The 27875-nt window shown below is 43.1% G+C and overlaps 2 protein-coding genes across 3 annotated transcripts; both read right to left on the bottom strand.

The window, feature by feature from the left end:
- Positions 1-1229: 1229 nt before the first annotated feature.
- Positions 1230-3944, bottom strand: lrrc18b (leucine rich repeat containing 18b). The gene is made up of 3 exons (XM_060037634.1): positions 3428-3944; positions 2685-2963; positions 1230-1877 (listed from the first exon to the last, which is right to left on the bottom strand). The coding sequence occupies exons 2-3, from the start codon at positions 2949-2951 to the stop codon at positions 1368-1370; spliced, it is 777 nt and encodes a 258-aa protein (XP_059893617.1). The 5' UTR covers positions 2952-2963; positions 3428-3944; the 3' UTR covers positions 1230-1367.
- A 3418-nt stretch (positions 3945-7362) lies between these two features.
- Positions 7363-27304, bottom strand: vstm4b (V-set and transmembrane domain containing 4b). 2 transcript variants are annotated; one of them, XM_060037627.1, is made up of 13 exons: positions 27156-27304; positions 24415-24465; positions 23614-23771; positions 23479-23503; positions 23080-23244; positions 18557-20903; positions 17097-17504; positions 11845-11898; positions 11287-11394; positions 10893-10926; positions 10516-10640; positions 9778-9842; positions 7363-8966 (listed from the first exon to the last, which is right to left on the bottom strand). In XM_060037627.1, exons 6-13 carry the CDS (start codon positions 18822-18824, stop codon positions 8841-8843), a joined length of 1188 nt encoding a protein of 395 aa, XP_059893610.1. In that variant the 5' UTR covers positions 18825-20903; positions 23080-23244; positions 23479-23503; positions 23614-23771; positions 24415-24465; positions 27156-27304; the 3' UTR covers positions 7363-8840. The 2 variants fall into 2 exon arrangements, with proteins under 2 accessions (XP_059893610.1, XP_059893609.1); XM_060037626.1 differs by lacking the exon at positions 23080-23244.
- Between the last annotated feature and the right edge of the window lie 571 nt (positions 27305-27875).

Genomic DNA, 27875 nt, shown 5'->3' with positions numbered 1-27875 from the left:
AAGCCCAGCCCCACTCCTGGAACGTGAAGATGACTATACAGCTCCATGTCAATGGTTAGGGTTTATTTGAACCCCAGGACAGGAGCACCCAGCAACTGTATGGTAAGATGCTGAAATGCTGTCTTTTTGTCCTCTGTTATAGTGTATCTTTTGACACTACGACTTGTGCCCATAAAATATGCAGAACTTAAGGACGGCTTCTGTATTCCTCTGTATTGTGTATTTGAGCCATGATCGGGTATTTTAGGCCAATTATAGAGGATTCCATACAAGGAAATCATGGCAGATTAATGATAATCAAGATACACTTGGTGAACAGCTGTCTATTGGTTTGAGGAGAGTAATGGAATACAATTTTTTTGAATTAGCGGTTGCATTGGTGGAATCAAATATCAAAATGAACATTTTGTGTATACTTTCATATCTCTATGGACGGGGAGCAGTGAGAGAGTGACGGATGCTATGCAGGTGGCAGGTTCTCTGGATGGCTTGAGCTCCTCCACCTACTTTCAGATCAACTGATGCTGTCGCAAAGCAATTTCTAACCATGTAGGCTACAGATCGGTTCTAGATTTACCCTATATTCTGGCCTCTTCTGGCTGGGTATCACGTCTACGAAAGATCAGTCTTTCTCCTTCTGTTCAGATGAAGATGCAGAGCGGATGGACCCGCAGCGGGCGGGGTGGCATGGTGCAGAGAACCAGGTGACCCTGTGGTGAATATTAGTCCATCTTCAGCAGGTCGGCCTACGCCAAATTCGCCACGTCCTTCCCAATCTTCATTCAACACATTTTTTGGGGAATATTTCTACTGAATTGTGTACTTTGCTAGAACATTAGATGCCGAATCTCATATGCACCTGGCCTCAACCTGTTAAAACAAATCTTAATTTCTATAGGTTTTAGGTCTTGCTGGAGTTTTTGTAGTTGCTCCAAGATTGATTGAATGCTTTGATTGTTCCAGGCCTCACCTCAAAGTCTGTGCAATCATCTGCAAAATGTCAAGTTTAACCTTAATCCTTAATCCTCTCCCTGCAGTTTGAGGTTCAAAGCTCTCTCCAGGGCTGAAGAGAGATGACTCCATGCAGTTCCCCCGACTTCCCGGGATAAATGTCAAGAGTTTCAACACAGCACTATAATTCTCAACTACAGACAACAAACAGACATTTTCCTAAAATGCTGCACCTCAAATGTGAGTAGTGTGTAAATGATGAAAAAACATCCGTTGGAGCATTTCATCCAAAACCAATGCTTTTATTTCATTTAAAAAATATATATTTCGAATGAATAAATGAAATAAGCAAGGAAATATTACAATCCAACATTGTGGATCGTAGCGCCACTCCAACCCATCTGTCCCCGCCCGTTTCATCTCCACGTCTCCTGGTCCACCTGGGCCACCGAGTTGGGCGTCAACAAGCCTGCGAACATCCGCCGGGGCTTCACCTTGATCTCCAGCTCGGCCCGCCCCTCCACCTTCCTCCTCTGCGACCGGCACTTGTCCAGGCAGCCGCCGCACAGGCAGGCCTCTGCGTCCACCAGGTACAGCGCCTCCTGCCTCCGGATGGGGTCCAGGTCGTCCACCTCGGGGGGGAACGGATTGGAGTCCAGGTTCACCTTCTCCAGCTTCTTGAGCGGCCGCAGGCAGTCCGGGTAGGCGGTGAGCCGGTTGGCGAAGAGGCCCACGTCGCGCAGCTCTTTGAGGGCGGCCAGGCACCGGGGAACGCTGTCCAGCCGGTTGAGGCCCAGGTTGAGCTTGTGGAGCTTGGCCAGCAGGCCCAGCTCGCTGGGCAGGGAGCCACTGGTCAGACGGTTGTTGGACAGGTTCAGGGTCAGCAGGTTCTGCAGCCGCCCGATCGAGGGGGGGATTTGTTCCAGCTGGGAGGAGGGAGATGGCTGTTGAGGGTTTTTAACCTGCACCTTTATTCACACCTCCTCATGCATTTAGACTGCGTCAAAACAATTGGAGAGGGTGCAGAGTAGTATTCAGAAGGATGGAGTTAGCAGAATGTATTTGTTATTTATTTATAGTGATTAGTTTATAAAAGTTACATCAGAAATGGTACATTTCAACGAAGTCTAGAATTTGAATTGCTAAACATACCGGTATGAAAAACTTAAGCTATCAGGCTTCAGAGAATCCTAGTGGCCATTCTGTTTAGTTCCCCTGGCATCCAACTAAAAGAGTAAGCCAGGCTCAGACTCTGCTGTTAAGGGCCTGTGCCAGTGACTGATAATTTAAGCATTTGTGTGACTGTACATCCTATCCCATTTTGTTATCGCATTTTATCTACACGATGATTTATGCATCAATACACCTCAACTAGTCATAACCATCTACCAGTCATAGCCTCAACCATAGTCAAGGGTTTCTATACAATGTTTCATGCCAAGAGTTTCAGACAACTTTTTGGACGTCCTACTAAATCTGAGTTCCCACTTTTAACAATCTAATAACACCAACTGGTCACATGACCATGTCCCGGACGGTGCCACTCACAGTTTCTGTCTGAGGTCCCATCTCTTACAATAATTAAATCATAACCTGGCCACACATTACCATGTCAACCATAACCCCACCAGTCCAACTCACAAAGTAACTGTCTGAGGTCCCATCTCTTATAATAATAACATAACCTTGCCACACATTACCATGTCAACCATACCCTCACCGGTATCACTCACATAGTTACTGTGCAAGTCGAGGAAGCGCAGGTTGAGGAACTTGTCGATGAAATCCGGGAGCTTGGTGAGCAGGTTGCGGCTGAGGTCCAGCTCCTCCACATCACAGAGGTCCAACAGGCTCCGGGGCACGCTGGCCAGGCCCTGGTTGCTCAGGTCTAGGCGCCGCTTGCCGTCCACCGTCATCTTCAGGCAGTTCGTGGCCATGGCCAGGGTGATCTTCTTACCTTTGGGTTCACTGCTACTCTTTTTCTTCTTTCCCTTGGCCATGTTTCTGGAAGGCTAGTAGTGTGCTGTACACACACGCAAACAGACGTGCACACACACACACACACACACACACACACACACACACACACACACACACACACACACACACACACACACACACACACACACACACACACACACACACACACACACACACACACACACAGGCAAGCATGTAAAAAGTTACTGGTTAACCAATGTCCAGTTTGAATGTGTTCCCGGATCTTGGACAATGACAAAAGATCACTCAACTGATAATTTACTTTGTTTATTTTTAATCTGTGCAAGAAGGCCTGTTAGATTAGATTTATTGGGACAGCATTTATTTATGTACTTGTGTAGTATTTGAAGGAACTTATACTAAGACTAAACCACTGGACTTCCAAGTTACATGTTACTCTACCAAACACAAAATTGTACCATCAACTATATTTGAGACTTTTTACTAAATAGTCTAAATAGAGCAGAATCCTTACCAGGCCAGCAACAGCTCTATCTTCCTCAGAGCCTGAGAAAACTGAAGAAAGCCGGGACTGACACTGTTCACTCTCTCTCTCTCTCTCCAATCTCCACCACTAGTGGGTCAACTCAGGTATCTTCATCTCCCAGGGCCTTCAATAATTCACAAAAGACGACACTCAGGATCCTCGTAAGTAAAAACCAGGAAGTGTACGGCAGATTTGTGTCACTTGAAGGAAAGATTAGACCTGTTCTCTGGTGGCTTTTGCTTTGAGCACGCAGGGACTCTGCCAATGGAATTGTTTAGCTTTGTTTCTAGGCAACTGCTTTATGTGCCAAGAGTTTTTTTTTTCTTTTTTTTACGAGTGTGGCAGAGGCCTGTCTCTGGGATAGCTAGGGATAGGTCCTGCCCTCTTTCCTGAGGGGTTACACAGGCCATTTGGGGAATAAATAACCAGTGTTAAAGGCACCCAGTGCAACTTTCGAGGCTTAAAAATAAACATTCAATTTCTAGTCTTTTTTACACGTAGTAAGTTTCAATAACTCCATACCATTACATACCGACATTTAAGCAGCAAAGATGAGACGTCGTTGTGTGGTGAGAACTCATACAAAATCGATAACAACAACAATGCCTCCATTTTCTTTATTTTTTGTAACCTACAATAAATAAAGCAGGCTTCCAGTCAATGGAAAAATGGCTTCTCCCCACCGGCGATTGTTGTTTACGATTTTCTATCAGTTCTCACCACACAACGACGTCTCATCTTTGCTCCTTGAATGTCGATATATAATGGTATGGAGTTATTGAAACTTACTACGTGTAAAAAAGACTAGAAATTGAATGTTTATTTTTCATTGAATGTTTACATAAAGTTGCACTGGGTGCCTTTAATCAGCAAACACTAATGAAGATTTTGAAGCAAAAGATGTACAATGTTCGGATCAATGGTAAGCCTTAAAGGTATTCATGAATTGCAAATGTAAATGGTATTTGTAGTTAGACCTGTACTTATTTAGCAAAAGGCCGGTGGAGCAAATAAAAATTGTTTTGTGTTTACATCTTTCAATAAATAAATAATATATAGCTATAATCTATAGGTAGAATATTATTTGTGTATTTTTCTGTAATTATATTGAATAATCATAGAAACAACTGTTACAAAGTGTTATACAACAATTAAACTATAATACGTTGACAACCAGAAAGTTAAATACTTGATTAAGTTGTAAATAGTATCCTGTCTGACCTATTTCCAAGGTTTGAGCATACTGTGTAAGATATCATGATACCTCTACGCGTAGCAAATTCTGTCACAAATTTTTGTAATATCCAATAGCTTGTTCCAAACCATAGATATTGTTCGATGGAGGCGCGACTGCAATGAGATTACCGTACTCATATAAGGCAGTAACTCAAATACGCCAGGAGAGGGCACTGTGGTGATATATGTAGGTTATGTGTTTAAATAATATTGACCTTTTGTTCGCGTTCATTCATCCAAGCCAACGTTGAAATTTGCCTCCTTGACCTTGGTAGGTCCTGCCGCCATTTAGGTAATTCAATTCTATTTTGCGATTTGATGACTTATTGTGAGGTCACACATGAATAGCAGAGTTCCTTTAGAGCTTTGTGAATTTATGTTATGTCATGAAGGAGCAATAGATTTCAGTTGAAAATTAGAGCAGGACGAAGTTACCTTTTTCCTTATCCAGGTTAAAGTCCTCAACACAGCAGTTTAAATTCAGATTATCTGTTTATTTGTAATACTATGAGTGTGTGTATGTGTGTGTGCGTGCGTGCGTGCGTTCATGCGTGCTTATGTTTGCACCAAAAAGTTTCGACAAAAATGGAGAGGGTGGAAGTGAAGACTAGAAAAGAAAACAAAGAAAAGACACAACCAATGAGAAAAAAATAAAACCAAATGAAGAGACAAAACCTCTCAAATATAGCCCTCCGACTACTGCCTACATGTTCACAACACAGCCTCAAACACCTTGTTGAGATGCCTCTTCCTGCATCTCTCACTATCTTGCTTCCCTCCCCTTTGTTGCTGCTGATGGCGGCGTCTGTTAGCCAGTTTTATCACCTCATCTCGTTTCCATGTTAATTTACTTTTGCTCTAGTCTATAGTGGCAAAGAAACAAGCAATGTGCCTTTGTTATATCACGCAGTGTTGGACCGTCAATAACAATTATAATTGGCCGACTTAGGCCAACATATGGTTATTTAGATGGATGGATGGATGGATGGATGGATGGACGGATAGACAGTCCATCTCACAAGTAGGGGTATTGTCAAGATATAGGGACTTGTGCTTTTGTATGATGGCTTTGTTATTGCCTACATTGCAGGCTGTAAAAAAAGCTAACAATTCAATGAATAAAAAAAAGAGGTAAGTAAATAAATGGTGTAGACAACCTATCTTTGGGTGTGTTGAGGACTTTGGCTCCTCTATTTATGGATGGGGTGTATCTCTCTATGCGCACAGACTGGTGTTTGGAAGGCCTTGTAATTCAGAGGGAGGTTAAGGGCGCCCTTAGCTGCTGGATGACCGATTGCCTCTTGGACATGTTTTGGAAAAGTACAGCGAACCAGGCTTTCACCTTGTGTTTACGTGAGCTCTGACTGCATGTGGCTTCATTTTGCTCCGTCTGAAGAACAGGCTTGTCAAATAGTCCAGGGGTGCTCTGCTTATTTTGTAAACAGTTTTCCACGTTCCACCAGATGAATGCTTGATTGATGATTGATGATTGATGATTAATGATTAATCAGGGCTTTTTGTGTTGGTCATCTTTCAGATGAGTGGGACTGTTGGGTTTCAAATGGATGTTGTTGGGACATTTGAATGTATTTTGATGGTTTTCTAGGCCTACATTTAGCCTATACATACATTTTTTATGAGATAATATAGCGTCAGGGTTGGTTTATCCTTGACACAGAAATATAATTATTAGGTTCTAATGAAACATTTAGGATTATCTCATGATGATTTATAAACCGGCTCTCATAGGCTACTCAATTTAACAGCTTCTCCATACACGTTTCCTGTTTCTTTCTTCCCATATGACGTCAACATATACTTTTGATCTCTTCAAAATGAGGTACAATTTTGCTGTTAGGCTACTATTTATGTTTTCTCTTAGTTATGTTGCTTTCACATTACCAAACAGGGTTTTTCCATGTTTACACGTCTACAACACACATAACTATGTGTAAAAAGAAAAGTAACCAACGCAGAAGCAGAAATTGAAAGCTAATTTCTCTCTCATTACAGTGGCTCACCCGCGGTCACAACAGCAGCTGACACCAATCTCCCCGGCTCCCCAGCCCCGACTCTCCCTCTCCACGGCTCCCCACGGCTCCGTACCCTCCGGGGGAACCACGCATTAGCCCCGACTGCGAGGTGTGCGAAGCCTGCTTCCTATCAGCAACCAGAGGAATACCCATTGGCAGAGTAAGCCACGTTTAACTACTAGTCACATACTTGTAATGCCATGGAGTATCGCTATAACGAGCAAGAAACCGAAATGACGCCACGTTGTTTATTTTGCGTGTGGCGCCAGCGGTTTCTCGGTGATTGAACTGAAACGTTCAAGATGTTGGAAGTAGCCTACCTGGCAGTCTACTAGTTGGCTAGTTTGCTGGCGGCCACAGAATCCTTCATAGAACAAAGCAACAGGTGATAAATGGAAGCAGTTGGGGAAGTTCATTGTCAAACAATGGATTTGGTCCGCAAACGGTAATAGTTATAGTTATTGTTTTATAGTTATATAGCACTCTAGCAACAAACCATGATTCCTTCTCTGAAATACAGCCCCCCCCCCAGCCCATAGAGATAGCCAAACGCAGCAAAAGTCCTGCTTTTCTAATTTTGACATATTTCAAACAAGAAAGCCACGACAGTAGCTCTGTATAGATATAATCCCTTTGAGACAACATTGACTCATGTTTACCTTTTTTTTTTACCATTTAATTTACACTTCAATACACACTTTCCCAGACAGAAATTTCTACAAAATAAATGACAGAAAGAGTTCCAGTACAAAGGCAGAATGTTGTTGTTGCACTTCGTTTACAGAGAGCAGGAGGGTGAGATAGATTGAGAGGGGAAGATAAGGAGGAAAAAGAGTAGAGCTTCACACACATGGATCTAGTTAGAGGCCTCCCATTAAGAACAATGTGGTTTGTAGGCCTCTCCACATTTCACAGTTTGTGGACTTTTTATGACTTTTTCTGCTCTCCCCTGTAGTGTATGGATGCAGAAAACAAGGCACGTGATTCAGACCTCGGGTTCACAGCCATTATGAGCGAAAGGTGGGGGGTTTTAAAACTGGTACTTTTTTATCCTTCAGTCATCTTTACATCTAAAATGTGGTAGATAACTGAAGAAAACTAAATGAAAATGAAATGAAAATACAGCACAGTTTTAAAAAAGAAAATTAAACTTTTCAGAATGAATCCCTAATTGTATGCAGCCAAGAGGAGTGCAATTGGGGACCAGTAAATACATTTAAGCTGTACATCGATTTTATCCGTGTACCAGATAGTCACGCCATGGGGAAGGGGACTGACATGGTGCACTCTTGTCTGGGTTGCTGGGCGAAAGGATAAGATAGCAAGGGAGCCCCCATCTTTTCTTTGTAATAATGTGCTTTTCCTGATCATTAGGAAACTTACACATTTTCAGACAGGCGTTAAGAAGAATTTTAAAAATGGGAGATCCCTACCCAATTCCTGCGCGATTGATTGATTTGAACATATTCTAGCATTTTAGCAGAGGTCGTTGTCTCCATTGAATTAAAAGGTGCAAACCTCAGTAATAATGTGACCATATACTCAACCACTAAAGACACAGCTTTGTAGTCTTTTCATTTGTTATCTTAAGTAATCACCAACACACCCTGGTGTGCATAAAGAAACGTATATATATACCCATTGAGGCTATGTACATGCTGTGTGTGTGTGTGTCTCACTAGCAGCCGGTTGATGTTAGCCCTAGATCGAGGGTTTGCGATATCTCGCGTGGGAGTTGAGACTAATTACGGCCTTTAATGTCAGCCTCCCACATCTGCGATCCTTTTAAACAAGCCTGAAACACATACTGGGCTGAGATGTGATGAAACGGATACGAAACAGCCAAACTGCAGCTAAACACGAGGGGTCCCGGGACTGAGATCCACTCCCCTACACAACTTCAGCCTAGAACATGAGTTATGAGTCCGCAGTTAAAACTCAAAACCGTAAAGTCTGATCCCAGGATGCCAAAAAGGCCAGAATACGTACGTTCGAATTACAATCATGACATCATTCTGTTACATATACTCAATATATAATTGCATCTACAAACAATGATGCACACTATAAATAGACAGTCTTTATATATTTGAGATAAAAACACAGGTATTAACTGGCGCGACAATGTCCCTTCAAAGTCTCCTCTCTGTGAACATTATCTGGGCGTACACGGTGCCCGTGCTGGAGGACTTGGTCTCAGGTATGGGCTTCACCAGCTCCAGCTCTGCATACGTCAGACTCTCCTCCAGTATCTTCGGCTGGAGAGGGGGAGAGAGGGAGAGAGGGCGTGAGGAACAAAGACAAGAGAGGGAGAAATAGAGAAGAGGGGAAGAGAGCAGATGACATTGAAAAGGGTAGAGAGAAAATAAGAATGGAGAGGGGGAGAAGAGAGAGAGAGAGAGGGGGAGGAAGGGAGGAACAAAGACAAGAGAGGGAGAGATAGAGAAGATGACATTGAAAAGGGTAGAGAGAAGATCAGGAAAGAGGGGGAGAAGAGAGGATCACCAGGGACAGTGAGAGTGGGAGTAAAGAGCGCGGTGTATGCGGAGCAAAGGAAATGAGGGATGGAGGGATCCATGGGGAAAGGAAGGGAGGAGTATCGGAGTGGGGTGGACGAGTAAGGGAAATGATAACAACATATGAACAGAACAAAGGCCCACAGAGAGGGAAATGAGAGAGATGAGAATGGGAAGAGAGGAGTTGAAGACCAAGAGGGACCCGTTGCAGTCAGGGGATGGGTGGGAAAGGCAGGAGGTTAAAGTTAGAAGGATTCTATATTTTCACACACTGTGCAGAGAAATTAGAAGGTTTGGTCATAAAGTATTTTGTGCGGTTGTAAACGGTTGTTTATTCACCAAATAAACTCAGAACACAAGGTCCTCTTTTGGCGAAACTAATCAAGCTCCAGTATGATCAAACTGATGAAAAAAAATAACGCAACATATTGCTAGAAGAAGACGGCACACCTTTCACCAATCAAATAGCTGGCTGGCTGAAACTCAAGCCTCCTTTGTGGACACTGAGATTTGATCTGGGACAGGGGTGGGTGGGGGGTGGGAGCAGACTTACCAGAACCAGTTTCCTCGGTTGCGGCTTTAGAAGTTTGGTTATCCGCACTTTTTCTCTGATTGGAGCTACAGAATACAATATCAAAAACAAGTCAGTGGCTTCAAGTGGACCTAGAGTCCATATGGGATCTTTGGTGGATGTGCAACATAAGTGACCGCTAGGCGCTAAATGTGCACTCTAGAGTTTATTGGGTGGTGTAAACCACTTTTTATTCTAGAAAGTTTTTTTTATTTTGTCTTACCTCATCACGAATGATTAATGACACAATCTTTGGTGAAATTGGATGCCAATTATCCTAATTGAATGAATGAAGCATCCGAACGCTAAAGTGAGTGACTCAACAAATGTTTTATTGAATGAGGTTTATCACCGTTTAGTCTACCCACACTATCATGATGGGGCTATAAGACCACACACATGTTGCCTGCAGAACCTTTCACATAGACAGGGAAACAAATATGTTAGGACTTGGTGACAATAGTTGTTGCAAGATATCCTTGTGATGCGAGCGAATCAACATATGTCTTGCCATCTGTCAAGATGTCAAACGTTTGCTTACTGATTGCAACTAGTGCTATAAAAATAGGCCTGTCATATGTTACATTAACAGCAGCTGATGCTACAACATAAGGTTGTCGTGTGGCAGCATGTGTTTGCAGAAACTACAGTCGATGCTGCAACATAAGCCTGTCGTATGGCAGCATGTGTTAAGCATTGCATAGAGACAAATGGCTTTACCCTTAGCAGGTATTTCCGGGGGTATGTCCTCTTGTGGGGCTCTGCTCCTCTTCTTTCTGTATCTCCTCTGTTTCTTGGGGAGAGCTGGAGACCCACTGATCACACTGGTGACCGTCTCTCCTGAGCTGGGAGCAAACCAGTTTACGAGAAGGTTATAGGATCATGGGACGCTTGTGTTTGTATCTGTAACTTGTGTTTATTCGTGTATTTAAAACTTTGAGAAATAAACCAATGCAATATGTATGCAATGCAATGCAAGCGATTGTAAAAAATACATTTGATTACTTACTATTGTTCAATACTTGTTATTGAACAACATTTATAATGTTATTATACCCACCATTATTTCAACATCAATTCTCGCTGTTTAAACATACCTGTACTGTGGGCTTTTGACCAGTAGGTAATTATCTGCAGAGAAATTATGCATAATAAATAAAAGGATTTCTGTGATATGTAACAAAACACTTTGTAGTTCTAACACAATGCAACGTTAACCCAACGATTCATGAAATCCCCCAAAGTGAATTCAGATGTCACTGCATTTGGTAATGTTTATGCTGGATGAGGAACGAGGGAAAAGACTGGATGGAAAGATGGAGAGTGAGCAGGAGATTAGCGACTAATGACTTGGGGTGGGAAATTTGAGCATGAAAAGATAGAAAGAAAAAACAATGGAGCGTTTTAAGGAGGAAATGAGGGGAAAACAAGCCAACTGTGTATAAAGGTCAGAGGGTATTTGGCTTGTAGGATGCTGAGGATGATGCTAACCTTTTAACCTCTGCTTCCTGTGTATGTACTGGCAGGTCACCGTCACGGTGAACAAACACATGCACAGCAGGCCCACCGAGCAGATCAGCACGGCGCAGAGGTACACATCTGAAACACACACGCACACACATAACAAAACACACAAAAACACAGCAGTATGGGCAGTGTCAAGCTCAGAGTCAACAACAACAAAACGCACACACGCACACACACGAAAACATTCATTAACACACATTACAAAACACACACGAAAACAAAGCAGTAAGTGCAGTGTCAAGCTCAGATTGAACAACAACAAAACACAGACACGAAAATACACACAAACGCATAACATCAAAACACACAAATGAAAATACACACACACACACATAAAAACACACACTAAAACACAGCAGTAAGTGCAGTGCAAGCTCAGAGTCACTGACTCTTCCCTATCTATTTAAGGTTCTGTGGCTTAGGGCGGGTATTTTTGTAAAACAAGGACAACAAACACGCAGACACATGAACAAGTCAACAAGGCTATGCAGTGAAGAAAAGACCAAGAAAAGCATGTCATACCTTGAAACAAGCTCAGGAGGCTCTCTTTGGGCTTGGTGGGTGGGACTACGTGCACTAGAGGGAGGGAAAGGGAGAGAGTTCATCACTGTGGCTTCTTGATTACACGCTGTACGGAGGTTAAATAAAGCTAATTGTAGGTGGACGTAAAAACTACGTTTTTCTGGGTTAACTGACTGACCGGCAACAGTTTGTGACCCCTAACCTTGAACTCGATAAAAAACAGATGTTACTGGCTGGGCATGACAATCTTCTGTCAGTTTGTGACGGTTATCACGTCTTAGGTGCAGGATATTGAAGTGGTAAAGTTGTGGGTTCGAACCCTTGAGCAAGATGACGTGATATTTATCTGGAAGAAATTAGGCTTTGATTAACGAGTCATATGAATGGATGGTACATCTTTTCTCTATTTGGGCTCTCAAGTTGTATGCTTTACTCCTCTGCATTCTGTGATTAACTACAGTAAATGCAAGCTAACATGAAGTCAGTTTCACAAAATATGACAGTTTTGCTATAATATATAATGTCATCTCGCACTATATGAACTTGAGAATTATGAGGTGGTTATTGAAAACCAAAACGGGTTTCCGAGTTCCATAGACCCCTTCTTACATGCACACACGAAAGCATGCACACGGGCACACTTCCCAAACAATTCTACGCCCTAGCTAATGCAAACCACACAAATGTTAACACTGTCCTTTCTGGCATAGCTGGGGACTTGTTAGAGAGGCGGGTGACGCCCATCGAGAAAGCCTTGAACTACCACCCCTCCCCCCCGCCCCCCTGCAACCCAAAACCACTTTCAGAAGATGACTCTAAGGCTAGCCCCACAGGCACAAGCCCCTCCCTGAATCCCACATGCAGACAGCCTTGCCAGGCCTTCCCTGGCAGCTTGGCAGCCATGACCATTGAACCAGATCCAAGCTTTGCACTGGATCTGGTCCGATATCCTTTGTGTTTTCATTGTGAATCATGGGCCAGTTTGAGTATATGTCCTCAACCAAATGTCATGCTGCATTGATATCGCTAATGCTGTTGTGTTACAAGGCATTATCACTTCAGTTCTCCTCTTGATATAGCAGACTTTATTACAGAAATCCAAGCAACTTTTTAGATACTTTGCCATACTTTGCTGTCTACCTCGTCTGCTTTGGTCTGAAAAGGATGTGAATTTCACAACCAACAGACAACAGAAAAAACTGCTCCTTGTAAAACTACTGCTAGAGATTCCAACTCTGGGTTCCTACATAAACCAAATCCCAACGCACAAGCAGAAACGGTAATCTGTGTTTGTTTGGACACATGCGGTCTCCATTAATGTTCCCTTTCCGAAATGTTTAGTTAAATCATCGGAACAAGACGCTCATCGAGACGTTTTAATCTTTTGCATCTGCTGGTAGCCCCATGAGGCCTTTAATGCCACACGGCTCAAGGCCTATCAAGCAAGGCAAGCCCCCACTTCTGTTTCCGGTATCCTCTGGGATCCATCCATCGTCTGCTAATGGGCAAAGTACACAGAAGTCTTGAATATTTTATGATATGAGCACTAGTAACTGCCATACCAGTGCTTCGTCCATGCATTCCTGATCCCAAAGTTTGAAAAATGGGCTAGACAATTGTTAAGAAAACCTCAAGAAGAATTAAAGCGCCATCATGGAGACAAAGAGATGTTGGCATGAACAGCAGCTGACCCTACATTAAAAAGCCTGTCGTGTGTCATGTACTAGCATGTGTTAGCATTAACGGCAGGGGATGCTACAATATAAAAGCAGTTGTCAAATAGGGGGCAGCTGCACAGACAGGAATAATGACACCCGAGATCAAACAGTAACTAACTGTTGCCTATAAAACAAGCTCTGTCTCCCCAGCCACCAAATACCCTGAACTGATCGGTATGAACTATGAAGGGATGACAACAGTACAGGCCGACACAAATTGGCCCTTGTTCACTGGGCTCAAAGAGATGCTTTTGAATATGCTGTGACAGTTGCTTCCAACAAGCCTGATACTATAGTGCTGTAAATATAAATAGATTAAATTGCACTGGGCTTGAATTGCGCTCTGTGTCAGTTCCGTCTGTTACTGAGCCAGCTTTTCTTCTGCATACAGTCCAGTTTTTTGGTACAGAGTGGGAACTCCTTTCAGTCAAAGCATTGACTGAAACACATGTTTAACTTTTCTCTTCATATCTGCCCTCTACTGACCTCCCTTTTTCACTACTATGACTTATTTTAACTTCTGTTTTTTAACTTCCTTGTTTTTTCATTTTTTTTAAATGCTATCGAGCTTATTTATTATTTTACATATGGTCAAATTGTAGATACATTTTCATAACATTTAATCCAAAATTAGAAACATGAGCTGCTCCTTGATTAGATGCACAAAAGCAAATGACTCATTTTCTAAATATAGCAATGTGGTTATAATCTAGCAATACCAGAATCCGCAAATGCTATTATTTCTTCCTAACATTTTTCACTAGACTCATCGTTTGAAAAGGGAAGCCAGTGTGTCACCAGCTCTATTCTTAAGACACACGCCGCATCCGTTTCCTACCCATGTTCCTTCTTATAAAATAGCTATTTCTGCCAGCCCACACGTGTCTAAGCCATCCCACATTATTATTGTTCATGTCGGGCAGCACCCCTGTCCACCCAGTTCTGCTATTTGACCCGGGATGTATATAACGGAGGCCGTGTGAGTTGGCCGGTGTGTCTGTGTGGTCACATTGGACTGTGGAAACACCTGGCCACCTGATGGTCTGACCACAGGAAAGCCATTTGTCTGATGTCTCTCTTTCTCACACACACACACACACTCTCTCTCTCTCTCTCTCTCTCTCTCTCTCTCTCTCTCTCTCTCTCTCTCTCTCTCTCTCTCTCTCTCTCTCTCTCTCTCTCTCTCTCTCTCTCTCTCTCTCTCTCTCTCTCTCTCTCTCTCTCTCTCTCTCTCTCTCTCTCTCTCTCTCTCTCTCTCTCTCTCTCTCTCAAACACACACAATCTCTCTCAAACACACACAATCTCTCTCAAACACACACAATCTCTCTCTCTCTCCCAAACACACACAATCTCTCTCTCTCTCCCAAACACACACAATCTCTCTCTCCCACACACATTTGGTGTCTCAACTATAATAAAGTAAACACTGTTGGAGGTATCGTATGTTAACAAGAGATTAAGTCCTGCCCTTGAGATTTTAAAATGACTATCAAGTAGGCAATTTCTTTTTTCCAAGAAAACCATTCTTTCTCCAAGTAGCACATCAAGTATATCTCTCATACGTGGCAACCAAATTGGAAGCTTAAACGACACAAGAATACCAATAGTTACTTTTACATATCAATGTTAAAATAGTGGAACATTGTCATTTGGAATTCAAGCTTTAAAATTCTCATTCCCCAAGGAACCGTTTCAGAATGTTAAATAAGCCACACATAAAAAGAACAATTGAAAAGCACCAGTGCCTCCCCCATCAGGTCCATATAAGGTCAAGAGCTGTGCCACTCAAGATGTCATCCCAGAAGAAAAGAAAAAAAAACATGATCTGACTCCACCGCGATTCACACAAATATCTCCTGTCCTATTCCAGACTTTCTACACTAGACCCTGTATTTGTGTTCTACTTTTTTGGGGGGGAAGGGAAACTTCTGGTCGCCGCCAACGTCAACAGTTTTTATAGAAGGAGACCGATGTGTCTACCGGGGCTGTCGACTCAGACTTGGCTGTCATCCCTGGATGTCACCCAGTCAAGGAGGCTTTTTTCCATGGAACAAGTTCCATCTGGTGAGCTTCGTCTCAACGCAGTTCAAAGTGCAATAGTAGAGGCCCCCCTAATATTCACAGAGGAAGAGTGGGGCTGTAGGGAGGCGAAGAAAGACCACTCTAGCTAGGCTCGGTCTTTATGTGCTTCAAGGACATTCTTTCAATTTGGGGTTGGCATAGTCAGGCGGGAGGTTGGGCAGTTGTGTTGTCAATCAAACCAAATGGCTGGAGACCGTTCAGACATCCCTTAGTGTCGATATACTCTATCCCTAATCCAAATATACCCCCATGAATCATGATGAAGATCACCAAGCACATCATATTCCAGCACATGTAAGTGGATCACCATGGAGGAGAAAGAAGAAGGAGCGAGAAACAAAATCATTCTCTAAGTGTCCTTCGCTATTATACCAACAAAACCAAGGCTTGGCTGGAGTATCTAGCACACTGGTGAATGCCCAGTCATCCAATAGGCCCAATCATTACCATCGAATACCACTAACGCGTTCCTGCACTTTCTCTAAGACGACTCTTTAGAAGAAGCATGACGTACTGCGACGGAGGCCTCTTTTATCTTTAGGTATGTTCCTAACCAATGACGGCATTACCCTAGCTCCCTCACCAACAGCCCACAACCTCCTCCTCTTCCTTCCTTAATGAAAACCAGCATCATCGGCTACTTAGTGTCACTGTGAGATGGATGAATTAAGTCATGCAGCGGTGGGATGGAGAAACTTGGGTATGGCCTGCTTCCAGAGACTTGAGGCTTTTGCGCCACAAGAATAGCATATGTGTGTCCTTGATTGTTGTGTGTGATGTTTGATTAGTATTGTAATTCCACTGTAATTTAAATCCAATACAACAGTGTATGGATGAAACACTTCATCATCTTCCCCATTTGAAACCACAACTTGCTGGTTTGGACCATCCACTTGGGGATGGACAAAATATGGGTTAGATGTGTTTCACGCTCATTCAATTAAATTCCGGCATCGAGATTTGCCATTGCTTTTGTTGACCCCCAGGAGTCTTGTTACAGAGTAGTGGTCTAGTAGTAATACCTCCGCTCAGTTTATAAAGACAACACGAAACCAACATTTTGTGGTGGTGAGCTTTTCCTGTCAGATCATTTCCACATATTCTATTGTCACCAGGGCCATAACATTTGAGACCTATTATTCATATTGATAATATGGCCCAATAATGACCAAATCTGGAAAGGTAGGATCACAGGAATGTAGTAACAAAGCTAAAGACACAATACAAACTAAGAGAGGGACTACTCCACTACTTCTCATATTGATCCAGTGTCGGAAAATTTGATCCGTGGTTACCTCCATTTCCCCATTCTGAGGCCCCACCAACTACTGTTTGTGTTCCTGTGTGGAGTCTCAACGCCGAAAGCTTCAATCATACATCAATACACAATAAATCCAGGGAAAATGTCTCCAGACAAAATTGACTGGAAGAAGGGCCAAACTCCCACCAACCTCTCAGCTCAGTGGCTGCGGTGCTGTTGCTGAAGGCCTTCCAGCGCTCCTGGTGCTTCCTAAACTCCTGCACCCGGCACATGTAGAGCCCCCGGTCCCTTTCGGACACGTTCAGCACCAGCAGGTCGAAGATCTTGCCCTGCTTCACCACCGTCAGCTTCAGCTTGGGCCAGGGGAAGCTCTTGGTGTAGTTGCCGTAGAAACGCGCCTTCCTCATGTTGACGCGGGCGACGAGGACCTCGTCTTCCGGTCGCTCGGCGGCGGCGGGCAGGAAGGTCCATTTGACCACGGGCAGGGCGGTGTTGCGGCGCCGCTGGGACACGACGCAGGACAGCGTCACGTTCTCGCCCTCCTGGGCCACGGTGTAGGGGGCGGGCGTGACGGTGACGTTGATGGAGTGGCAAACATCTGCAAGGAAAAGGAAACGGAAGATGATGTTTGTTATGTTTTGAATTTGGTCAAGGGTCAACAGGCGTTGAGGATTTCCAGCTGGTGCCATGTGGACTCGAGTCAACTGTTAAATGCTGGAAGTGCGAAACCCAAATCTACACTCCACCTCTTATGGTGAGCTCAATTTTAAACTTGAGACAACTTACTTGAGGCAAACATATTTACGCTGTATTATCTCCGCAACAGACAATTCAAAAACAAAGGACGGTGGCTGGAAGTTGAAGATTTGACCCTTTGATATTTTGTCCCAAATTTGGGCCAAGACAAAACAACACTATCCATTGCATAATTGCACTATAGCTTTATGGTCAGGGACTTCCACAATATTTAGAGGAAACTAGGAGCCTCCAGCCAACTTCCATTGCAAAACAGAGTAGTAAAACACTATGGGAGGACTAGTGTGGGAGGAGGGAGCTCTGAGGTGCTGCACGTCCCTTAACTGCTTTTTCCATCCATGACCATTTCACAACACCCCAACTCCACACAGAGTAAGCAGGATAACCCATTCAATCAGACCCAAATTTGAGGACATTCCATTCTTTCTTTTAATTTGTAACATTTTCGATTATTTTCATATTTATCTCTCTTTCTCTCTCCCTCCCAGTAATGCTCTACATAGCTCTCTATTACTGTATTCCCGCTCAATTTATCGCCCTTGTTTTAACTGCACCTCTTGACAAACTCACTCCCTCCCTTTCATTGTAGCAACCACATCATCTGCCCTACATCATGGGAGCTCACAGATTACAACACATTACCATAGCCATAAAAAGACAGACATAAACCAATGCCAACCCACCACCACCATTAAGACAAAGTGAAGCGGAAGACACAGAAATATAAAGAACACAAAGGCACATACCACATTGTTTGGTTTACCACGATCCTGCCCACCCTTCACTCAGTATCCACGCACGCATCTTTCAACTTTGCTAGAATCCCTCTAGGACTTCAATACCAAACACCTCCGACCAAAGTATATCTCATACCAGCGGCGGCAGTGACCCTACCTCCCAGGAAGAACCCCCTAATCAGGAGAGCAAAGACCACTGGGGAGATCTTCATTGTCCACGGCTGAAGCCTCCATAAACATCCAGCGAGATTGATCCACTGAGAGGAGGAGAAGCAGTCTGGAGGTTCCTCCACGGCTCCTCCGCTGCTGGCCCTCTGCTGACAGCCGGGTGTAATCTGACACCGAGGGGCGGGTCCACAGCTAGCCCGGGGCCGTGCACCTCCCCGTCCCCGACTCCTCCTTTGTGGCACTCTTAGTGAAAACATACATTGCCACGAGACGTGTGCAAGAGGTGCAAACACACACACGTGGAGGCGCGCACACACACACACACACACACACACACACACACACACACACACACACACACACACACACACAGAGAGACAGAGACAGATTTCTGAACACAGTCAAGGATACACACATTGACATTCACTCACACACACATGTGCATTTACTGCTTTGACTTTTGGCAAATGGGTGGGAAATGTTTTTTTCCGCTTAGAGGAGACAGAGTGAGAGATGGAATGGGTGAGAGTAAGGGAGAGAGAGAGGCTGAGAGAGATAAAGGAAGATGAAACGATGAGAGGGGAAATGATGATTAATAGGGGGATAGTGAGATCGAGGAAGAGAGTGGGAGAAAGGACTAGGGGCGGAGAGAGGGAATAATAGTAAGTGCGAGGGGGTAGGAAACAGGAAGTTTGTCTGAGAGATTGACGCCAGGCAAATCACACTTCCAGCTGTGGGGGATGGCAAGCAAACAGACCCCCCTCCCATCAGCCCTTTATTTGCTGCCCAGAGTAGACACACACTGGGTAAGGCTGGGGGGCTGCCTGCGTTAGTGTGTGCGTGTGTGTGTGTGTGATTTTCTTATATTGTTTGTGAGGCAGTAAATGACAGATTAAGTGTGTACGTGTGTGTGTCCGATTTTTCTCTTTTCTTCTATTGTGTGTGTGTGAGACAGTAAATGACAGATTCAGTGTTTGTCTGTGAGTGTGTGTGTGTGTGTGTTTGTGTGTATGTCTGTTTTTCATCAATTTCTGTCTGAAAGCAGACCCAACAGTGAATCTCTGCCCAGCAAGACTTAGAGCTGTGTGTGTCTGGGACACTGGTCTGGAAGTTAAACAGGCTCCCTTGAGACAGAAGCCGTATTTATTTCACAAATAATGAATATGAAGGAGAAGCACAGTTCAACAGGAAAGGCATTATCATGTCTTCAAGATGGAACTACTTAACTTAACGCAGATTCTAGTATACGGTGAGATACTTCATCCTCCGTGATACTGGTGTTTCAACCAAAGAGAATCTTCATGGCAAACATTTTATCACACTGGTGACGAAGCAGTCTGGTTGCAAAGGGAAACCAAAGCAATAATTATTCAAGACTTTGTTGGAACACCAAACCTAGTCGACTGCTGTTATACTTGCGGAACTTGGAACAGCAACGCAGCAAGAATGTACATGGCAATGAAAACAACAAACTTTTAAAATGGAGTACAGCTATCGTGTCTTTTAAACAATGAGATATATTTTGGGTTTTGGGACAAATATATTGCATATATTTGCAATATATGCAAATGTTGTTTGGTATATTGTATGGAGCCTTTGATTTGTGTTCTTGATTGGTTCATTCTAGTCCAAGCTTCTCACATTTTAGGGTAATAAGACCTGGGTTTGGGCTGGTAGCAGTCAGGCCTGGGCTCCTATAGCTCATGAAGGATGTGGGAGTGTGGATTTCGGGTGCCACATTACTGCATACATAGGCAAAAAGGCAAGACCAATCTGCTCCAGATGTTTGTCACGTGATAACCATGAAAACCGGTATGCAGTACATTTGAATATATTTCCTGAGATAATAATTGTATCAACTTTGTCACTTCTTCAAACATTGTTCCCACCAGAGTAGCCCACTTTGATGATGCATAAACATTGTTAGTATAATGTCTGAAACACTTAAAAATTAAAAAACACACATTTTCTGGGGGTAGCTAAATACCCCAGCTAAATATACAAATGGTGACCCCAAGTTCAATGTTTTTTGTAATACATCCACGGGTATGACAACATGAGTAGTCTGTTACCAAGGCCTACCTTGAAAGCAGTAATTTAGGACAGAACATAAGGAAATGGAATATAAACTGCAATGGTTGGACGCTTCATCTCACTGCTTTCATTTAATTGACAGACTCATTGACATCAATCCATGCATGCTGATGAAAGACCACAGTCGATGTTCCTTAGCCGTGTTATACTTGTGAAGTAAACACTGCTGATGTAAGTGCACGTCTGCCGGGTTTCCCGTCTCCTCTAGATGTGAATGGTGCTGTGTTCTCCCCACAGCCCCCCTGTGGGGAGAAGGGAGAAGTGCGAGAAGTAAATGAAGGTCCAATGATCCTTAAACGTACAGTAAGTTGGTCCGATTAGATTATTTGTCTATATGCAATGGTGGATTTAGTACACCAAAAATAAATGTAAAAAAGAAAGAAAACGCAAGCACGCACAAACACACATCGCACACACACGCACATGCGCACGAATAAACACAGAAACGCACAAACACGCGCACACACGTGCACGTCGCGCACACACGTGCACGTCGCGCACACACGTGCACGTCGCGCACACACTTCACTTCAAGACAAAGGCAGCGACACATGCAGGGAAGCGCACATACACACACACACCGCGCACGTCAAGACGAAGGCAGTCGCACTCGCCGAGGTAAGACGTTATGTTTTTAAACATAACGGCTCCGCCATCGACACACGTGCACGTAAGAACATACACGCACGCGCACACACCGCAGCGACACTCAAAACGGCTCTAGCCTGGCTATTGCCAGACCAAGCTCAATCGTAGATTGCACGTTGGTCTGGGGAAGCTTCTGTCATTTTCGGGAAGAGTCGGGATCAACGGGCCTAGTTCAAATGACTCTGTACGCGATTGGCTGCTTGCCGTCGCTTCCCTGTCATCATTGTGTTAAACCAGCCAATAGCGCGCCAAGGTAAAAAGCCAGCTCGGTGATTGGCTCCCGCAAAAAACGTATCGGAAGCAGAAAGAAATGTATTGCTCTTCTCCAGACCCTTGTGCAGGGCGAACATAAATTGCCGGCAGAATGGGCAGGGGCTACCCAGTCTAAAACGGCTCCACAATCGTCACACTCGCAGGGCAGAACACACACGCAACGAACACACGGCAGCGATACTCGCAAGTAAGACATTATGTTTTTAAACATAACGGCTCCGCCGTCGACAAACTCTCCCAGGTATGACGTTCTGTCTATAGACTGTAGAAATTGCGATAAAAGAAGGGAAGAGACAATATCTCACCTCGACAAGCAATGCCAAGCGTTCAACTGTAAATTCAATCATCGCCCTGACCGGCAAACACACAAGTCAAGTGATCTTAAAGAGACAGTGTCCCTCTAACGCAATGAAAACATTTCAATAACACAGTATGGTGAATTATGTCTATAGAGTCCACAAGACTACACTTTGTTGCTCGAATGTAATATTACTCTCCTTGAGCCTCCCGAAATGTCTTTACACTTTTTTGCTCAAACTTACACTCGTCCTTGTGCCTCCCGTTGTGTCTTGCGATATTGATATCACCCTTCCCCCCTTCGGACTGTTTTAGTTGTTTTAGTATCTAATGTTTTGGGTGTATGCTATGTGTGACTGTAGGCTACTGCTGCCTGTCTTGGCCAGGACACTGATAGATTTTTCATCGCAATGATGATTATTATTTTCCACCTAACCAATAGTAGTGGCCTTTTAAATGTCAATGCACTTTTCAGCCCTGAATATCAGTAAAAGCTATTTAATAATTGCTTTGCATGCATAGTATACTACACTTTCCATTGAACAATTCCCCCTGTTACCATAAATTGAAAAAAATAATAATAATGTCACACACTAGCTGCTTTAAGACACACGTGTAAGTCCTGATATTCTCCCGATGGGCCATATGTGTCAACAATATATCCTGAAATTTGTACCCTGAAAATCTCCTGAATAATACCACCCCTGAGGTAGTATTTTCTCCGTAGGAAATGTAAATTACCTTATATGTGAATGAGTCGGTATTTCTCATTGCTTCAGTGGGTGGGTTGATGACGCTTCTGCCTGTCATTGAGTGGCCCCCCAATTGATAATCAACCTGTTGCCTTTTGTTCGCTGAATGATTAAAAAAATATTTAAATGTTGGCACCGCTTTAAAGGGTAATTTGTGGTGAACGAATGTTATACGTTGTAACATTATAGGCAAAATGTTATTATATTATGCGATCAGAAATTTGTTACATTATCGACTGGTGTTTCCACATCATTGCTATGGGTTTAATTACAACTAGAAGATGATCGGGCGATGCGCGTGCGCGAAAACTCTAGTAAATATAAAAGCCAACCGTAGTGGCATTGCTGGATATGGTAATATTGCGGACAGTGACCTCTAGTGGAACTAAACGGGAAGGGCAGTTTCTGGCTCTCACTCGTTTACAGCACACCCCCATGCAGCACTTACACAAGACTTCAGCTGACCCTTCACACCGCCTGCCATTTAAGACACGCACATGGACTTGTCCATAAACATAGCCATGTGCATAGTCTTGTGGTGCCAGGTTCACTGAAAAGCTTGTCGCATATTTGTATGTCAGTTTCTGCATTGCAGTAGGTATTGTAATGCAGTCTGAGATAGCGACAGAAAATAACGTAAAATCTGTAAATTAATGAGTTCTTAAGCCTCTAATCAATATGATGATGACGACCTGATGCATTCTTTGTGTTGGTTATTGGGAATTGGATAAATTCCAGTTTACTGTCATTCACATTCATCTAAAAATATTCCAGTGCAAAAATTTCAAAAAATTAAAACTAGTGCAAACAATAAAAAATAGTATGATATAGATTAATGACATCTCACCTTCTAGGCTTGGTCTTGTGGATGACTGTTAATAGAATAAGAAAATAATTACACAATTTGAAAACCATAACACACATCATTAGCTGTTTCCCCTGACACGCACAGGGTCTCCTCACTCATAGCCCATAAATGTACCTGAGGTGTTGTGAATGAGGGCAGTTTGTCGCCCCCACTGTGCATGTGTGCCTCGGTGCATGTGCATTTGCACTTCCCCATCATGTACAGCTTGACGACCAGGAGGCATAGAGACAGGAGCAGCCCGATCCCTACCCCAAGCAGAACGAACCTGAAGTCTGACAGAGAGGTGGGGCAGGGGGTGGTAAGGGCATGTGATTGCATGGGTGGGGTTGTGTTGTGGTTAGGGTTAGCCCACTGATACACTGTTGTGAAACAAGTATAGGGAAATGTCATGTCATGTCACGTTGATTCCTTGGAAGTGCGAATCATCTATGTGCCAAAGGGAAATGTAAGGAGAGATTTGCTTTCACAATCTGTTTTTCTCTTTGCGTGGGATGGAGATGTCCAGCACAATATTTTGGTTCCCAGAAGAGACGGTTGAACCACATTCCTTGCATTTCAATCAGCTTTCCTTTTTTCAAGTACAAATAAACAGTGATCAACTATACTCAAAGATACGGCAAATATCTGATCTGATGACATGCTACATCAATGTTAGTTATTTCAAACCAAAACGATTTACAATTTTTTAACTGAGTTTAAGACAAGTCATAATAAGAACAGCTCAGATAGTCAATATGCGTTATGAAGTGGAGTGTGTGTGTGTGTGTGTGTGTGTGTGTGTGTGTGTGTGTGTGTGTGTGTGTGTGTGTGTGTGTGTGTGTGTGTGTGTGTGTGTGTGTGTGTGTGTGTGTGTGTGACACAGTAGGGTTTATAGAGAGAAATGATGATCAGTTATCTTTCTCTTTTTTTACCAACCTGTTCCTTCCTCACTCATATCCTCTCCTCTGACACCATTCAGCAGAACGTCTAAAAAGAAAGACAGGCCTTGGTTACAACAACGATCAGCAGTGTGTATTCTAACATTAGCAATACCACAAGTTAAATATATTGTAAGAGTGCTTCAATGGTAATAAAGCAAAATAGTTTACATTTTGGTGTTACCTCTCATTTTTATGAAAAACTACAATACTACAGGCAAAATATAACAACATCAAAATAAAATACCTTTTTGAAACAAAAAACATACATTTTTAAGTTCTAAAGAAAGGCAAAAGCATCGTGTAGTGTTGATTATAATATTATTAACAACTTCAATGCAAGGAAATAGAGCAATACCTCAGACAGCAGGAAAAGGAAATAGATAACACACTGACCTAAAGACATGTGCTAACAGTAATGTGGTTTCATATGTCTCACACACACACAAATACAAACACACAGTCACACGCACGCACGCACACTCACACACATACACACACACGCATGCACGCACACACGCACGCACGCACACACACAGGGAACTGAGGCAAAAGGCAGATGCAACGCTATACAACACAAACTCACGTACTCAATCACACATGCATGTCACAAACACACAACACGTTGCTGCTTCAAAAGTTGACTTGCGAACATTAGAGTGTAGGAGTATACAAACAATAACACCATGATCAGAGTAGTAAACACTCATTGATCAACAACTGATCAACATTCCTTAGCTTGAAATGGGAGCTGGGCACACTTCAGGGCATGTGATTCAGGGGGTGGGAGAGGTTGTGGCGACTGTCTAGTCTGGTGACCCCCAGACAAAATGTTCAGGGTTCGATCTCCCAATGTCCGCGGTCCAAACTGAAGGCCTAATGACCTTAAAGGAGAAATCTGGTGTACAATGGATCTGGGAAATATTTGGTATGATATTGAGTTGGAATGTTTGTTTGGTGGCAAAGAAACGCATATATATCTTAAGTTGGCTGTTTTAGCCGATAAAAAAAATAACACAACATTTTATACACACAATACCCTCAGTAGTTCACCCGTCGAAGCCATCTTGTCTTTAAGACTTGATAAGTAGATTGGCGATCACAGAGTTTGCGTGTTCTTCACGGATGTCGGAAGCTCTGTTTTCGCAAATCTACCTATCGAGTCTTAAAGACAAGATGGCGTAAACAAGTGAACTACTGATGGTATTTTGTGTATAAAATGGCCTTTTAAATAAACAATCTGTACACTTACAAAGTTGTCAACGCCTCGTTTTATATGTTAAGACCCTTATTATACTTCCAAAGAAGTGTCGGGCTACTTCTAGCCTTGTAAGTGGTTCAAAATAGCGATTTAGTTCTATCGTTCCAAGTTTATAGCGTTTTGGTAGAATCGGCTAAAAACAGACTACTTGAATGCGTCTATATGCGCTTTTTTGCTCCGATACGAACATTCCAACTCGTTATCATACTAAACATCCCAGATCCATTTTACACTGGATTTCTCCTTTAATGACATTAATGACCTGAAAGACCTGTATCTGAAGTCCCTGTTGCTCATTCTGGAAAGAAGTGTCTCCAAAATGACTACATAGTGAAATATTAATGGGTAAATAATGTATTCCTGAGCAAGTTGTGCCTACAGGGCTGCAGAGACAGCAAAGTATCATAACATCTCATCTCATCTCATCTTCGTCCGCGGCTCTAATCCGAGTTCCTCACGGATGGCTAAGCTTCTCACCCTGTCCCTAAGGGAGACGCCAGCCACCCTACTGAGAAAACTCATCTCAGCCGCTTGTACCCGCGATCTCGTCCTTTCGGTCATCACCCAACCCTCATGACCATAGGTGAGGATAGGAACGAAGATCGACCGGTAGATAAAGAGCTTTGCCTTGCGGCTCAGCTCTCTTTTCGTAACAACGGTGCGGTAAAGCGAATGCAATACCGCCCCCGCTGCTCAGATTCTCCGGCCAATCTCATGCTCCATAGTACCCTCACTCGCGAACAAGACCCCGAGGTACTTGAACTCCTTCACTTGGGCTAAGGACTCATTTCCTACCCGGAGTAAGCAATCCACCGGTTTCCTTCTAAGAGTCATTTGTATCATAACTAGTATCAGTCATTCATAACATTAGTATCAGTCATTCCATTATGTTTTTCTAAGAATGTTTTTGTGTTATGCTGACTGGAGATTAAGACCTGACACGCAGCATACCTGTTCGGACCAGTTATGTGAATAATCATGGGAGTTATTCTAGGCTTTAGAAGATCAGTCTTAAATAAACACAACTCATCTGCTAAATGACAGACTTTTCTAGAAATTGAATTTTTGTAAAAATAATAGTTCCTCTTATCTATTTGTTCACACCGTCTATTAATGGTTACCTCATGTACATTTAAATGTGTGCGCCTATGTCTCTGCTGGCAGATCTGACCTGGGCTTCACCTGTTATAAGACATCAAGTCCAAATAGTAACGGCAAAAGAGGCTGGAGGATTCGCGACTATTTTGTGACGTTAGCAACATTATTCATTATAAATGTATTAGTGTTTGTAATAAATAGTCCTTCCTTGAAAATAAACATTAAACACTCGGACACATTACAAAACACGTACTGATACACTGATAAACTGTATTTCAGTGTATCGCAAAGATTCTGTGTGATAAAGAAAACAAATCATAAGCCACTGCAAGGAAATCTACTCCTTAAATAGTCCCATATTCCAATAGTAGCCTACTCACCAATGATTAGAACGGCAGAGAAGCAGCCTCGCGTATGGACCATGATCAAGTCTTCTCAGAATGCCATGCATTCTCTCTCTCTGAGTGCTCCTCCAAGCTGTTTCCCTTCACAAACCACTTCCTGTATCTTAAGTTCAAGGTCTGTCTTTGCAGTGCGTTCTGCACAAACGACAACGATCAGCAAAAATAAATAGTGAGCGACGGATGAATGGATGAATTTACAAATTAATGGATTAATCAAATATTTAATTCATGGGTGACTGGATGAATTCAATTGAGAAATGAATACAAGTAAGGAATAAACCCACAAATTGGAACAGATGGAAGTGACCTGTGTAAACGGAGGTGAACATCATTGTGTTTAATAGGTTTGGCACAGTAAAGCCTTTCCCTCAGTTCAGAATCCAACCAGTTGCAACAATGCCCTCATCCTTTTAAACAGTCAATGACAATATCCCAATTTGATCCATTGAGCATACTTAGGAACAGCAGCAAAGGTAGCACAGGCTTAGTTAAACCATGAGCATCACAATGACAAATACAAGATTGTTTTAAAAAGGAAAGCAAAAATGACCAACACATCGTCTTCTGGTCAGCCAGGTGTGGTTGTCAATCAAAAAGTTCACAAACAAAGGCTCAACCCTAGCCACTAACATTCCTGGTTAACAGCTTTTGCAAATATGTGGACATGTGGGTCAACGTCATGCTGCTGTTTGTGTA

Source organism: Gadus macrocephalus, chromosome 18, assembly GCF_031168955.1.
Source record: "Gadus macrocephalus chromosome 18, ASM3116895v1".
NCBI classification, from domain to species: Eukaryota; Metazoa; Chordata; class Actinopteri; order Gadiformes; family Gadidae; genus Gadus; species Gadus macrocephalus.
Note: the sequence above shows the minus strand (reverse complement) of the source record. Positions and strands in the feature narration are given on the sequence as shown.

Excerpts from the sequence above, each read along its gene's own strand:
- vstm4b (XM_060037627.1), bottom strand. The coding sequence starts at position 18,824 with ATGTTTTCACTAAGAGTGCCACAAAGGAGGAGTCGGGGACGGGGAGGT. Across the intron at positions 11,899-17,096 it reads CGCAGCCACTGAGCTGAGAG|TGCACGTAGTCCCACCCACC; the intron begins GTTGGTGGGAGT and ends CCCTCCCTCTAG. Across the intron at positions 9,843-10,515 it reads CCCGGAAATACCTGCTAAGG|CTCCAATCAGAGAAAAAGTG; the intron begins GTAAAGCCATTT and ends TGTATTCTGTAG.
- lrrc18b (XM_060037634.1), bottom strand. The coding sequence starts at position 2,951 with ATGGCCAAGGGAAAGAAGAAAAAGAGTAGCAGTGAACCCAAAGGTAAG. Across the intron at positions 1,878-2,684 it reads TCGACTTGCACAGTAACTAT|CTGGAACAAATCCCCCCCTC; the intron begins GTGAGTGATACC and ends CCCTCCTCCCAG.